At 35.5% G+C, this 14399-nt stretch overlaps 2 protein-coding genes across 3 annotated transcripts; both read left to right on the plus strand.

Annotated features, from left to right (window-relative positions):
• Nucleotides 1-3070: 3070 nt before the first annotated feature.
• LOC308706619 (uncharacterized protein) lies at nt 3071-7533 on the plus strand. Of its 2 annotated transcripts, XM_081392380.1 has the most exons (7): nt 3071-3157; nt 3239-3284; nt 4364-4608; nt 5167-5246; nt 5929-6222; nt 6319-6351; nt 6710-7533. In XM_081392380.1, exons 4-7 carry the CDS (start codon nt 5177-5179, stop codon nt 6982-6984), a joined length of 672 nt encoding a protein of 223 aa, XP_081248506.1. In that variant the 5' UTR covers nt 3071-3157; nt 3239-3284; nt 4364-4608; nt 5167-5176; the 3' UTR covers nt 6985-7533. The 2 variants fall into 2 exon arrangements, with proteins under 2 accessions (XP_081248506.1, XP_081248505.1); XM_081392379.1 differs by lacking the exon at nt 3071-3157 and having other exon boundaries at nt 3165-3284.
• A 2318-nt stretch (nt 7534-9851) lies between these two features.
• On the plus strand, nt 9852-13135 carry LOC308706873 (uncharacterized protein). Its single transcript, XM_081392738.1, has 5 exons — nt 9852-9891; nt 10480-10559; nt 10965-11261; nt 11358-11393; nt 11757-13135. Exons 2-5 carry the CDS (start codon nt 10490-10492, stop codon nt 11939-11941), a joined length of 588 nt encoding a protein of 195 aa, XP_081248864.1. The 5' UTR covers nt 9852-9891; nt 10480-10489; the 3' UTR covers nt 11942-13135.
• Nucleotides 13136-14399: the final 1264 nt, after the last annotated feature.

Genomic DNA, 14399 nt, shown 5'->3' on the forward strand with positions numbered 1-14399 from the left:
GGAGGATATACAGTATAATGGAAAAAGGAATAGGAGCTAAGATGGATCCTTGGGGAACAAACTGTAAAAAAAAAGTTGCTGCCTTAAATTTTTAAGTACAATCAACTTGGATGTTCATTTAACTTAAATTACATTAAACTGATTTAAAAAATGAGTTGAATCTTGTATAAAAAATGAGTTTTGATGAGATAAAGCAATGTAGAAACATATGTTGTCATAACTTATTGATCAAATCATTTTTTTTACAGTGCACCACACGATAAAGGAGCGGCCTCAGACCAATGTTCATCAATGTTAACTTTAAAACTTCTATTGGAGAGATGTGATTTAAACCATTCAAGAGCACTTCATTTTATGCCAGCACACTGCTCCGAGCGAGCAAGAAGGTCAGCATGGTATATATATATATATATGTATATATATGTATGTATATATATGTATGTATATATATATATATACATACATGTATGTATGTATGTATGTATGTATGTATGTATGTATGTATGTATGTATGTATGTATATATATATATATATATATATATATATATATATATATATATATATATATATACATACATATATGTATGTATATATATATATATATACATACATATATGTATGTATATATATATATATATATATATATATATGTATGTATATATATATATATATATATATGTATATGTATATATGTATATGTATATGTATATATATATATATATATATGTATATATGTATGTATATATATATATATATATATATGTATATGTATGTATGTATGTATGTATGTATGTATATATATATGTATATATATATATATATATATATATATAAATTATTAAAAGTCTTAATAAAACAAATATTCTACAACGATGGTCTGTGGAAAAAACTGAACTTAAAACTGTTTTGTTTATGACAACTTAAACTATTAGCTTTTTGGATTGTTTTTTTTTTCACCCCTCTGGAAATGTAAGGTGTTTTTATAAATATATTAATTTAGCTAAAACTATGTTTACATTTTTAAAATACATTTTAGTAACATGTTATTATTCATTGGTTATATATTTTATTTATAATAATTTAATTAAAAAAATAGAGATTAGTTCATTTTTTAGAACCCTGTGTGTGTGTGTGTGCGTGTGTGTGTGTGTGTGTGTGTGTGCGTGTGCGTGTGCGTGTGCGTGTGTGTGTGTGTTTAATGGAGTCAAGCCTGTGTGGACATTAAAAGGCAATGCAGCAAAAGTTTGGTTTTGCTCTTTTTTTCTGACTTTCATGGAATGTATAATGAATGTCAGTTTTGTATTTGGGGAGTGGTATTATAACTTAATCTGTAAGTTATTATTATTTGCATATATTCTGATACCTGCAATTTTTTAATGATGTGGCTTTGTAAAGTTTTTTTTTTTTTTTTTTTACACTTGTAAAACTCTAAAGATGAATATCTGGAAACTTGTTTTATCATCACATGATGATTGGTAAGTTACAGTATACCAGTAAAACTAATTGAGGAGAACTAATTCTCTGTTGCATGATGCTGAGGGTTTACAGTGGGATGTAAACTTATTGGCACTACTATATTACCAAATAAATTAATTCCAAATGCATTTTAAAGTGGCATGTGAAGGACAAGTATGGTTATCCATACTAGAGTTTGTCCTCTGCGTTTAACTCATCCAAGTGAGTGCACACACATTAAGAGTAATGAGTAGTGAACGAACACACATGACACACACACCTGGGAGTGATTGGAGGTCAGGTGCCTTGCTCAAGGTCATCTCCAGGGCCGTGCACAGACATTTCGAGGGGCAGTGGCTTAAACCAAAGAAGGGGGCACTATAAGGAGTTTGTGTCAGGGACCAGTCAAGCTCGGTCCCATCCACCACTCAATGATCACTCTCTCCAGACGACTGATCACCTGCACCTGTTCACCATCAGCATCCTATCACAAGCACTACAAAACACTCACTATACCGCAGTTCCTTGTCAAGCCTCCAACGGGAACAGACCATGATCCATTGTCTCCTGAGTCTCTGATGCATCCAGATTTCTGAGAAGTAACGTATATCCTAATCTCTATATCATTGTTCCGCTGTCTCCAGACTTCCTGCCTGATTCCATGTTTCCGGTGATCCTGCGTACTCATAGCTTCTGATGTTTCCTCCGAGCTTGTTTGCTAGCGACTGCATCTGAAAGAGAAAAGACAAGTATTAATGAACTGTGACTGCTTGACATTAAATAACCTGAAGAGAACATGCTCACCTGATTGTCTGCCCCACACCGAGTGATCTTCACCAAATCTGCACCTGAACTCACTGAATACTCACCTTGCACTCTTGTTTACTTGAATAAAGCTGTGTTTGGATGCACTTACCTCTGTCTCCGTGCCTGTATCCTGACAGTTTGACTCACTCTGAGGCAGTATCATCTTAATATAGAGAATTAATAACAACTCTTTTATAATCATGGGCAATTAGATTACAATTAGGATTTAGTGCTAAATCAATTTATGTTGTTATAATTACTCTTCCAATTGAATAATTAAATGTCTGTCTCTAGCATATTTGTGAGTTCAGGTGCAGATTCGGTGAAGATCACTCGGTGCGGGGCAGACAATCAGGTGAGCATGTTCTCTTCAGGTTATTTAATGTCAAGCAGTCACAGTTCATTAATACTTGTCTTTTCTCTTTCAGATGCAGTCGCTAGCAAACAAGCTCGGAGGAAACATCAGAAGCTATGAGTACGCAGGATCACCGGAAACATGGAATCAAGCAGGAAGTCTGGAGACAGCGGAACAATGATATAGAGATTAGGATATACGTTACTTCTCAGAAATCTGGATGCGTCAGAGACTCAGGAGATAATGGATCATGGTCTGTTCCCGTTGGAGGCTTGACAAGGAACTGCGGTATAGTGAGTGTTTTGTAGTGCTTGTGATAGGATGCTGATGGTGAACAGGTGCAGGTGATCAGTCGTCTGGAGAGAGTGATCATTGAGTGGTGGATGGGACCGAGCTTGACTGGTCCCTGACACAAACTCCTTATAGTGCCCCCTTCTTTGGTTTAAGCCACTGCCCCTCGAAATGTCTGTGCACGGCCCTGCTTCCACCTGAATATGATTAGTGTTGGTTCTATGATAAATTGCTTTTGTTCCCCTATTGTAAGTCACTTTGGATAAAAGTGTCTGTTAAATGTGTGATTGTAATGTAATTGCATCTCATTTTATATGTTTGTTGTGCAGGCTACTCTTTGACCAGTGTATTTTTCAGTGGCTGATGCTGAAACTGGTGATGTACAAGATTTCATTCCGTCTCATTAAGTCTATTGCTTTGACTTTATTTTAAACTAGTTAGGTGTCAGTAATTTGCCAGTGTGCCTCAGACTATAACATCTCACACTGGCTCTGATTGTTATTAGCTCAACCAAGCTTTAAAACAGATTGCTGGTCCAGATGCCAGGAATTTGAGCCCAGTAGGAGGAATGGAAAAGTGTGGGGCGAGACACTGCTTCTAGTTTATACAAGGATTCCAAAGTGATTATATAGTGAAAGTTTCCCAAAATCATCATGGGAAGCACCTCACTTGAGGGACAACAGTTGTGACTTGTATTGTCTGTAATGATGGAAAATATTAGACGCACTGCATTCATATTTTGACGTATGGTTTAAGGACTGTATGTAGAGGTGATGCAAACTATTAAAAACCCTGTTTACCTTTGATGAGGGACAGATTTTGCAGTGGTAGGTTCTCACGGGTGGATAAGGGTTCCTCCAATGAATATAATTGTTTTAAAAATCACTTTGTTGTTCAAAAGCAGCTTTACTAAACAATGTGCCTCACAAAGAAGAAAATGTGTTCAAGTTTACAAAATAAGCAACAGCACCTCATTGATCATTGGGTTCTGCAATGTAGAACCATTAAATACTGTATATTCATATAGGCTACATATATTAATTTATTAAAAAATATTGACATTGCATATTAAATAGTGTAACACACCGAAGATATTGGTAGCTAAACAGAAAGGGAAATGAGAATGGTAAACAAACAATATGATCTTTTTTTTTTTAAGTAATCAATTTGAACTATTTGCAAATATCTTTTCATTTTAAAATATATAATATTACCGTATAACATATAATAGCCTATATAACATATAATAATATATAAAATATTAAATGTTTAGCCACTTCCCCACCCTTCTTGTTAAAACCGATGCGTCGCGCTGGAATTCACGTTCGGTCTCTGATAATATGTGAACACTTAAGAAGCTTTCTTTGATTTGATTGGTCATCTCAATTGGTTTGACATTGATGAGTGCTGTTAAACCGCTTGAAATTTTATAACTTTTTGTGTTTCTGCAACAGACAGAGAGGCTATACGACCCTGTCGATTTCTCCACTAGGCTATATTTGACATAGAAATCCAAAATTGCAGCATTACGTCATGAAGGGGAGATTTGCGAGTCGTGATTGACACCGACTGCTGACTCGACAATGAACTTTCATTTTGAAAGTGAAATTTGAGTAGCCTGTAGGCTATATACACTAGAGAGAGCTGTAGAGAGATTCAGAGTGAATGAACTCACACGCTGAAGACACACAGACCAGAGGTGAGCAATAACTCTCTCTCAACAGCTAAATAATATCCTTTATATTTACTAATCCATAACCAGCCACAGGAAAATCTTCAGTAGGCTACATTTTGTATTCTGTGATTTACACATTTTGCAGATTTTTAAATAGGCTAATAGAAAACTGTTTTTCTGCGTGTTTGTGATAATTTTGTCTTACAGTGTGACGGTGTTGATTCTATTTGTTTTTGCGTTCAGCCAGAGAATACAATACAGTAGAAAAATATGTATATCATCAAGTAAAATTTATGTCGTGTCTCTGTAGATTCAACAGCAATATTATCATGAATGGATCTTTTTCATTATGTTCTCTAAATATTGTGTTTGTATTTTACACTCGTGAGTCTCTTCAACCCCTCTAAATAAATGCATGATTCGTTATGCTGTTTGAAATCTCGCAGAATGATTTAATTAAATTATGACATACTGAGTTTACAGTAAATCGTCTCTAATTTAATCTCTAGCACTTGCTTGTTAGTCCTTGTTCTTTAAGTTTAACTTTTGATACAATTTTCTGTTTATTTTATTCTATTGCAGAATCAAAAGCATGAATGCTGTAAATGCAGTGCAACTGTTCATTCTGGTTTGGACTTTTACTGCTGTCTGTCAACCTGATGGTAAGAGAATAAACTTTCCCCTAGAAAGAGTGTGTGAGAATTTTTAGGAGGGAATAAATATAAGATAATGAAGAAAAAAGTTAAAAACTTAGTATCATAGTTATCATAACACAAGTTGCTCCTTTTGTATCCAGGTCAGTCCAAGTGTTTAAGCATGGCTCTGAGTATTTCATCCTTCCGGGGATTAAAATTCAGATTTTCTATTTGAACAATTACTTGTTCAATGTGTTCATACAGAGAAGCAGAAAATCCCATTTTCAGTCAAGACTACATGATCTTGTGTTTCTCTACTGACTCTGATGCACATGATTAAAAGAAACCGTCAGGGGTTTTGTGTGCAGAGACTGTGGTGTATATATTACTATTGAATATATAAGCTATAATTAATTGTAAATAATACAATATGTGACCCTCCCATTACCAGATATTAAATCCTGTTCAAACTCTAATGAACAAAAACACATAATGCAGAGGTTTAATTTATGAACAGGTTCTCGGGTGAAAGAGTCACTGTGTGTTTATTATATTACCATGGACACAGACACATAAAGTCTGATATGTTAAAAGTTTACTAAGATGTAAAAAAAAAAAAATGTATACTTTATTATATATTTATACTTTATTATATAACTTTTTTATAGTTCAGTTGCTGTATTATATGATATACTCTGTTATTTTTCAGATGACATCAGTGTAAGCTGTGAGAATGTGACTGGATCTGTGGGTGAAGAAGTAACTCTCAACTGCAGCGTCTCTCTGAAGAACTCTGGAGGCTGCATTAAATCGTATAAGTTGCTGTACCCTGAGAAATATACTGACTCCACAATCTGTAGAAAAGAGTTTCCTCAGGACCATGAACAGAGAAACAGCTTCACATGCAGCTTCAGTTCAACTACAGTAATGACAGGAGAATTCAGATTCTTTATCCAAACAAATCAAGGAACGGGATCAGCTGAATTCACTGTGGACATAACAGGTACCATATATAATACTGTTGTTTATAATGCAATAAATGTTTGTAAATGTACTTTTATTTTCAATCTACTAACAGTGATTTAAAATCTGTTAACAGAGACCAGTAAACCTGAAATCACTGAAGCTCCTGGTAAGAAATATATAACATTTGATTATTGAGTTACTTCTGGAACACAGAAAACTGATGTTTAGTCTCTTGTCAGAATATTTATCATTTTAAAAATCACCTGTGAATAAATGATTTTATAGTTTAAGGTCTAAGAAGGAAACATATATATGATCATGGTCTCCAAACAGATCCATCTCTCTAGATATTTGATTTTAGAGATGTTTAGATCTGGTCTGTGCGTCAAGAAATCAGTTTGATCAGATTCTCAGCAGCAGAAATGTTTTGTGAAGTTTGTGTGGAGGATCTGACTGTCTGATGTTTGATAGGATGAAGTTGACTTTATGATTTAAAAACTATTATTTTAAATGCACTTTTTCAGATCTAAAAGCACGGCAAGATATACTAACAACAGTGGCGGGTTCTGGAACAGAAAATGGTTTTGGATCTAAGAACACTGTCATCGCTGCAGTTACAGGCTGTTTCATCTTCATCATCATCATCATCATCATAATGACAATCATTTACAAAAAAAAAAAACTACAGCCAACTATTCCAGAGGAGGAAGTATGGAAACATGATGATAACAACAGCAATTTCCAAGAGCAAAATCCAGAAAATGTGAATATCACTGATGACTGCAGTATGAAAGATTGAGTTTTGTTTGACGGGGGGGGTTGATTATTCACTTTTCTAACTTGAGTGTGTAATGTTGCTGTTTGACAATAAACAACATCTGCAAAATTACGACACTCAAAGTTCAAAGCAAAGGGAGATATATGCTATTAAAGAAATCGCTTTTTAAGGACTACAACAAACGGCTGGTAGAGACTACAAGAGCTTCCTCCCGAGTTAGTGACATCTCCAACCCAAAAATGTGCATAAGCCCCACCCCCAGGAAAGTGATTTATAGATTATCAAGACAGAAGGTGTGTTCGACATCGGCTGCGGCTGGATGTAACCGATCGGCGAGAGTAGCCGCGTGCAGGCGGGGTGGAGCCGCAAACGGAGACGTGAAGTCGGACACTTTCTGGTTCCCGTAGTGACCGCTCACGTGGTGTTTGCATACTTTACCACAGCTGAAGTGAAATAAATGCAATATTTGCCAAATAATGTTTCAGAGACATTTTCATTCAATAGCCTACTTTATGTACTGCTTCACACAGCGTCTGTTTGAACAAGAATAAAATTCAACATAAGCTACTATCAATGAAGTGGAGTCTGTTTTTTAATCAGTTTTATTTTGATAAACATGACACAATATAACATCACAACTACATGAAAAGAGTGTTTACTATTATAATAAACTGATTTGTGCACTTTAGAGGAACTAAAGGTGTTTGAATAAACACGCAACACATGTGATCGTTGTCATGCAATGGATCTGGCCAATCGTAGAACAGCTGTGTCGTCATCAGCCCTCGTGCAGCCGCTCTTGAGAAGCTGCGCTGGCTGAGTTCTCCGGCTACTCTCGAATCGCTCTTTCGGTACTTTGATGGCATACTTCACAGTCACGTGGCGTCGGCGCTGGATCAAGTCGGACAAAATTTCTAACCGGCATGCACTGCTTCAAGTCAGCCGCCGATCAGTCTGCGCAGAGCTGCATGAAGTCGAACAAGCCTTGAATATACTAATCAATGGGGTGTCAAACTCAGTTCCTGGAGGGCCACAGCCCTGCAGAGTTTAGCTTCAACCCTAATTAAACACACCTGATCAGCTAATCAATCAATCAAGTCCTTCAGGCTTATTTGAAAACTGCAGGTGTGTGTGTGTTGAAGCAGGGTTGGAACAAAACTGTGTAGGGCTGTGGCCCTCCAGGAACTGAGTTTGACACCTGTGGACTAGAAGATAACCACTCATAAGCTACATAAATTCATCAACTAACCGTTCAGAAATGTCCTGTTGTATTCTACATGTTGTCACTTCTTCTTGAGTCTCTCCATCTTTGTCTGACTCCGGTTTGAACATAAAAGGTTAAAAGTTTGTGAAATGTTCAGGACACAAGCTCTTGAAGCTCCGCCCTCTGTGCCGGGAGCAGCAGCTCATTTGCATTTAAAGTGACGGTCACAAAAAGGTGCATTTTTGCTCACTCTTACAAAGTGATAATTTTAACATGCTATATAAAAATATCTGTGGGGTATTTTGAGCTAAATCTTCACACACACACTCTGGGGACATCACAGATTTATTTTACATCTTGTGAAAACGGCATTATACCACCCCTTTAAATGTGAAGATCATGAAAGACAAAAGCTTCATAGGAACTCCATAAACTATATCTGTACATACACACATCTGCTTTACCTCAAACTACTGAACTATATAACTCTGGTTGTAGATTTTAAAACTCTGTTTCTGTTTTATATTGATTTCTGTGAAATAATGGTACATTATTGATCTCTTTGATCAGTGTGTGTGTGTGTGTGTGTGTGTGTGTGTGTGTGTGTGTGTGTGTGTGTGTGTGTGTGTGTGTGTGTCTGTATATATATGTGAACATTAAGAGACAATGCAAAAAATCCCAAACTGTTTGGTTTTGTCCTTTTTTTTTGTGTCTTTCAGAAATGCTTACAATGAATGACAATTTTGTATTTGGTAATTTATACCTTAAGTATGGAAATTAAATTGGACTTTTATCATTCTCTGTACCTGCAATTTTCTAATACTATGAACAATGTGGCTTTGTACATTATCCTTTATTATTAAAACAAAAAATTAAATGAATAAAGTTTTGTAATACTCTCTAAAGATGAATATCTGAAAGCTTTTCTATCAGCACATGATGATGGGTAAATTACAGTCGGCTGCCAGTAAAACTAGTAAAGATGGTGAAGGGTGGCTCACAGAGATCATCTGAATGTTTCCTTATTTATTTGTTACATGTCAAATCATCTTTATTTATATAGCGCTTTTTACAAATACAGATTGTTTCTTTTACAAATACAGATCGTTTCTTTTACAAATACAGATCGTTTCTTTTCAAAGCAGCTTTACAGTGATAACAGGAAAATAATGCAACAAAGTTTGTTTCGGCTGTACAGCAGAGATAGAGGACAGTCATTGTCCAGCAGTTCAGCGTTGATTCATTTCCATTTAGATATACATTGTTTTGTTTTTGTTTTTGTTTTGTTTTTTTGCAGGTGATAAGAGATTTGAAGGTAGAATGATTTTACTATAAGTTTAGATCGACCTTGAGATTAGTTTTCTGAATTATATTTATGAATTTGGCAGATGTTTTTATCCAAAGCGCCTCACAATCAAGGTTTACATTTGATCAGTTCATGCATTCCCCAAGAATCGAACCCATGACCTTCTCTAACCTTTACCACCAGATACTCTTCTGTTTGAGTGACATGTTTACTGTCCTGAGAGATAAAATCACTATGATCCTGCAGGGGAGATTTCCCAGTCACTGACAGCACCGACTGCTGGCTCGAAACGAAAGGCTGTGTGTGTTCTGTGAGCAACTGAGTCAATCTGAAAGTGAAAGTCTGTATTTAATACACTAGAGTGAGCTGTAGAGAGTCAGTGTAAATGACACACGCGCTGAAGACACACAGACCAGAGGTGAGCAATAACTCTCTCTTCAACAGGGAAACAATATCCTTTATATTTACTGATCCATAACCAGCCACAGGACAATCTTCAGTACATGGTATCTTTGTATTCTGTGATTTACACATTTTGCAGATTTTTCAATGTCTTTTAAATAGCCTATAGAAAACATTTTTTCTGCGTGTTTGTGATCATTTTGTCTGATTAATGTTGCAGTGTTGATTCTATTTGTTTTTGCGTTCAGCCAGTGAAGACAATGCAATAGAACATTATTTCATCACGTTCAATTTCTGTCGTGGCTCTGTAGATTCAGCAGCAATATTATCATGAATGGATGTGTTTCGTTGTGATCTCTGTGCTTTATTGTAGTACACGATTCTGGTTTTGTGGTTGTAGTTTACACTCGTGAGTCTCTTCAGCCCCTCTAAATTAATGCATGATTCATTATATTGTGTGAAACCTCGCAAAATTATTGAATTAAATTCTGACATACTGAGCTTACAGTAAATCATCTCTACAAGTACTTCCTTATTTGTCCTAGTTGTTTAAGTTTAACGTTTAAGTTATGCAACTTTCTGTTGTCATTTTTTTCTATTGCAGAATTAAAAGCATGAATGCTGTAAATGCAGTGCAACTGTTCATTCTGGTTTGGACTTTTACTGCTGTCTGTCAAGCTGATGGTAAGAGAATAAACTTTCCCCTAGAAAGAGTGAGGAGGGACTACAGTAAATCTAAGGCAATAATAAAATAAGTTCAAATCTTGTGTTTCTCTACTGACTCTGATGCACATGATTAAAAGAAACAGCCAGGATGTTGCATACAGAGACTGTAGTGTATATATTACTATTAAATATATAAGCTTTAATTAATTTTAAATAATAAAATATATGGGTATCTGGTAATACCCATTACCAGATATTAAATCCTGTTCAAACTATAATGTACAAAAACATATAAAGTCTGATATGTTAAAAGTTTACTGAGATGTAAAGTAAAAAATGTTAATAAATAATAAAAATATTAAAAAAATTATCTTTATTATTATATAGTTGCTGTATTATATGATATACTCTGTTATTTTTCAGTTCACATCAGTGTAAGCTGTGAGAATGTGACTGGATCTGTGGGTGAAGAAGTAACTCTCACCTGCAGCGTCTTTCTGAAGAAGTCTGGATGCAGCGTTATATACTATAAGTATCAATACTCTGAGAAATATACTGACTCCGAAATCTGTAGAAAAGAGTTTCCTCCTCACTCCTGTGAACAGAGAAACAGCTTCACATGCAGCTTCAGTTCAACTACAGTAATGACGGGAGAATTCAGATTCTTTATCCAAACAAATCAAGGAAAGGGATCAGCTGAATTCACTGTGGACATAACAGGTACCATATATAATACTGTTGTTTATAATTCAATAAATGTTTGCAAATGTACTTTTATTTTCAATCTACTAACAGTGGTTTAAAATCTGTTAACAGAGACCAGTAAACCTGAACCTGTCACTGAAGCTCCTGGTAAGAAATATATAACATTGATTATTGAGTTACTTATGGAACACAGAAAACTGATGTTTAGTCTCTTGTCAGAATATTTATCATTTTAAAAATCACCTGTGAATAAATGATTTTATAGTTTAAGGTCTAAGAAGGAAACGTATGTATGATCATGGTCTCCAAACAGATCCATCTCTCTAGATATTTGATTTTAGAGATGTTTAGATCTGGTCTGAGTGTCAAGAAATCAGTTTGATCAGATTCTCAGCAGCAGAAATGTTTTGTGAAGTTTGTGTGGAGAATCTGACTGTCTGATGTTTGATAGGATGAAGTTGAGTTTATGATTTAAACAATTATTTAAACCGTTTAATTGCACCTTTCCAGAGTCAACATCAACATTAGTAGAGAAGGAGAGAAGAGAAGGAGACGATACAAGATCTAAGAATGCTGTCATCGCTGCAGTTACAGGCTGTTTTATTTTCATCATCATAATGATAATCATTTACAAAAAGAAACCAAACTACAGCCAAACCTTGAGTATCCCAGAGGAGGATGATTCTGTGCCATAAACATGATGACAACAACAGCAATTTCCAAGAGCAAAATCCAGAAGATGTGAATATCACTGACTGCAGTATGAAAGAAAGAGTTTTGTTTGTTGATTATTCACTTTTCTAACTTTAGTTAGTGTGTAATGTTGCTGTTCGATCATAAACAACATCCGCAAAATTACGACTTTCAAAGTTCAAAGCAAAGGGAGATATTTGCTTTTAAAGAAATTGTTTTTTAAGGTCTACAACAAACGGCTGGTAGAGACTACAAGAGCTTCCTCCCGGGTTAGTGACATCACCAACCCTAGAATTTACATAAACTCCGCCCTCAGAACATGATTTATAGATTATCATGACAGAATATGCTAATCAATGACTAGAAGATAACCACTCATAAGCTACATACATTCATCAACTAACCGTTCAGAAATGTTGTCTACATGTTGTCACTTCTTCTTGAGTCTCTCCATCTTTGTCCGACTCCATTTTGAACATAAAGGTTGAAAGTTTTTGAAATTTTCAGGACACAAGCTCTTGAAGCTCCGCCCTCTGTGCCGGGAGCAGCAGCTCATTTGCATTTAAAGTGACAGTCACAAAAAGGTGCATTTTTGCTAACCCTCACAAAGTGACAATTTTAACATGCTATATAAAAATATCTGTGGGGTATTTTGAGCTAAATCTTCACACACACACTCTGGGGACATCAGAGATTTATTTGACATCTTGTGAAAACGGCATTATACCACCCCTTTAAATATGAAGATCATGAAAGACAAAAGCTTCATAGGAACTCCATAAACTATATCTGTACATACACACATCTGCTTTACCTCAAACTACTGAACTATATAACTCTGGTTGTAGGTTTTAAAATTCTGTTTCTGTTTTATATTGATTTCAGTGAAATAATGGTACATTATTGATCTCTTTGATCCGTGTGTGTGTGTGTGTGTGTGTGTGTGTGTGTGTGTGTGTGTGTGTGTGTGTATGTATATATATATGTGAACATTAAGAGACTATTCAAAAAATCCCAAAATGTTTGGTTTTGTCCTTTTTTTTGTGACTTTCAGAAATGCTTATAATGAATGACAGTTTTGTATTTGGTAAGTTATTCCTTAAGTATGGAGATTAAATTTGACTTTTATCATTCTCTGTACCTGCAATTTTCTAATACTGTGAACAGTGTGACTTTGTACATTATCCTTTATTATTAAAAACAAAAATTAAATGAATAAAGTCTTGTAATACTATCTAAAGATGAATATCTGAAAGCTTTTCTATCAGCACATGATGATGGGTAAATTACAGTCGGCTGCCAGTAAAACTAGTAAAGATGGTGAAGGGTGGCTCACAGAGATCATCTGAATGTATGCCTTATTTATTTGTTACATGTCAAATCATCTTTATTTATATAGCGCTTTTTACAAATACAGATTGTTTGATTTCAAAGCAGCTTTACAGTGATAACAGGAAAATAATGCAATAAAGTTTGTTTCGGCTGTACAGCAGAGATAGAGGACAGTCATTGTCCAGCAGTTCAGCATTGATTCATTTCCATTGGATGAACTTTTTATATCCAGATATACATGTTTTGTTTTTGTTTTTTTTTTATGCAGGTGATAAGAGATTTGAAGGAATGATTTTACTTTAAGTTTAGATCGACCTTGAGATAAATTTTCTGAATTATATTTATGAATTTGGCAGATGTTTTTATCCAAAGCGCCTTACAATCAAGGTTTACATTTTATCAGTTCATGCATTCCCCAAGAATCGAACCCATGACCTTCTCTAACCTTTATCACCAGATACTCTTCTGTTTGAGTGACATGTTTACTGTCCTGAGAGAGAAAACTAAATGATCATACGGGTTGCACGACTACTGATTTCTGCTAGTCGATTTCTTATCAAAACAATACTCGAGTTACTCGACTACTCGTCGTTCGTGCTACTGTAAATGAAATAGCTAGATCTTATCAATAAACATTTATTAATTCATAGCCTAATGCAATAATTACATAAGTAAACTCTCAAAACATTATAATTATGACATTTCATTTTTAAATTTTCATGTACAAGTCTAAAGCCAAATAAATAGCCGTTCTTGCCTTTCATTTCAGACGTCTGCTTCTAGGGGCCGTTCACATATCGCGTCTTTTCCGCGTTCAAGGTCGTTATTTCAAATGTAGGCGCGCGGCGAGCGCGCTCATAAAGCCTTGTTTATACTCGACGCAGCCGCAAGAGCGCGAGTCACCGCAGATCGCGCGCGCACCTTTCCAGACGGACGAGGCGTTTATACTTGACGCGCTCGCCGTTGTACTATTCTTTGAAACGACAGGGGGCGACTATTGGGTAATTGTCCTCTAAACCATCAGGAGTCAGCGGTGAGAAGAAGAAAGCTATACACACGTGACAGTTTATTTTAGTACACCACCACCAGAGTGGCTCTGACCACCACCAATACCACACTACAAAAAGA

This window comes from Scardinius erythrophthalmus, assembly GCF_964197995.2.
Source record: "Scardinius erythrophthalmus genome assembly, chromosome: 18".
NCBI classification, from domain to species: domain Eukaryota; kingdom Metazoa; phylum Chordata; class Actinopteri; order Cypriniformes; family Leuciscidae; genus Scardinius; species Scardinius erythrophthalmus.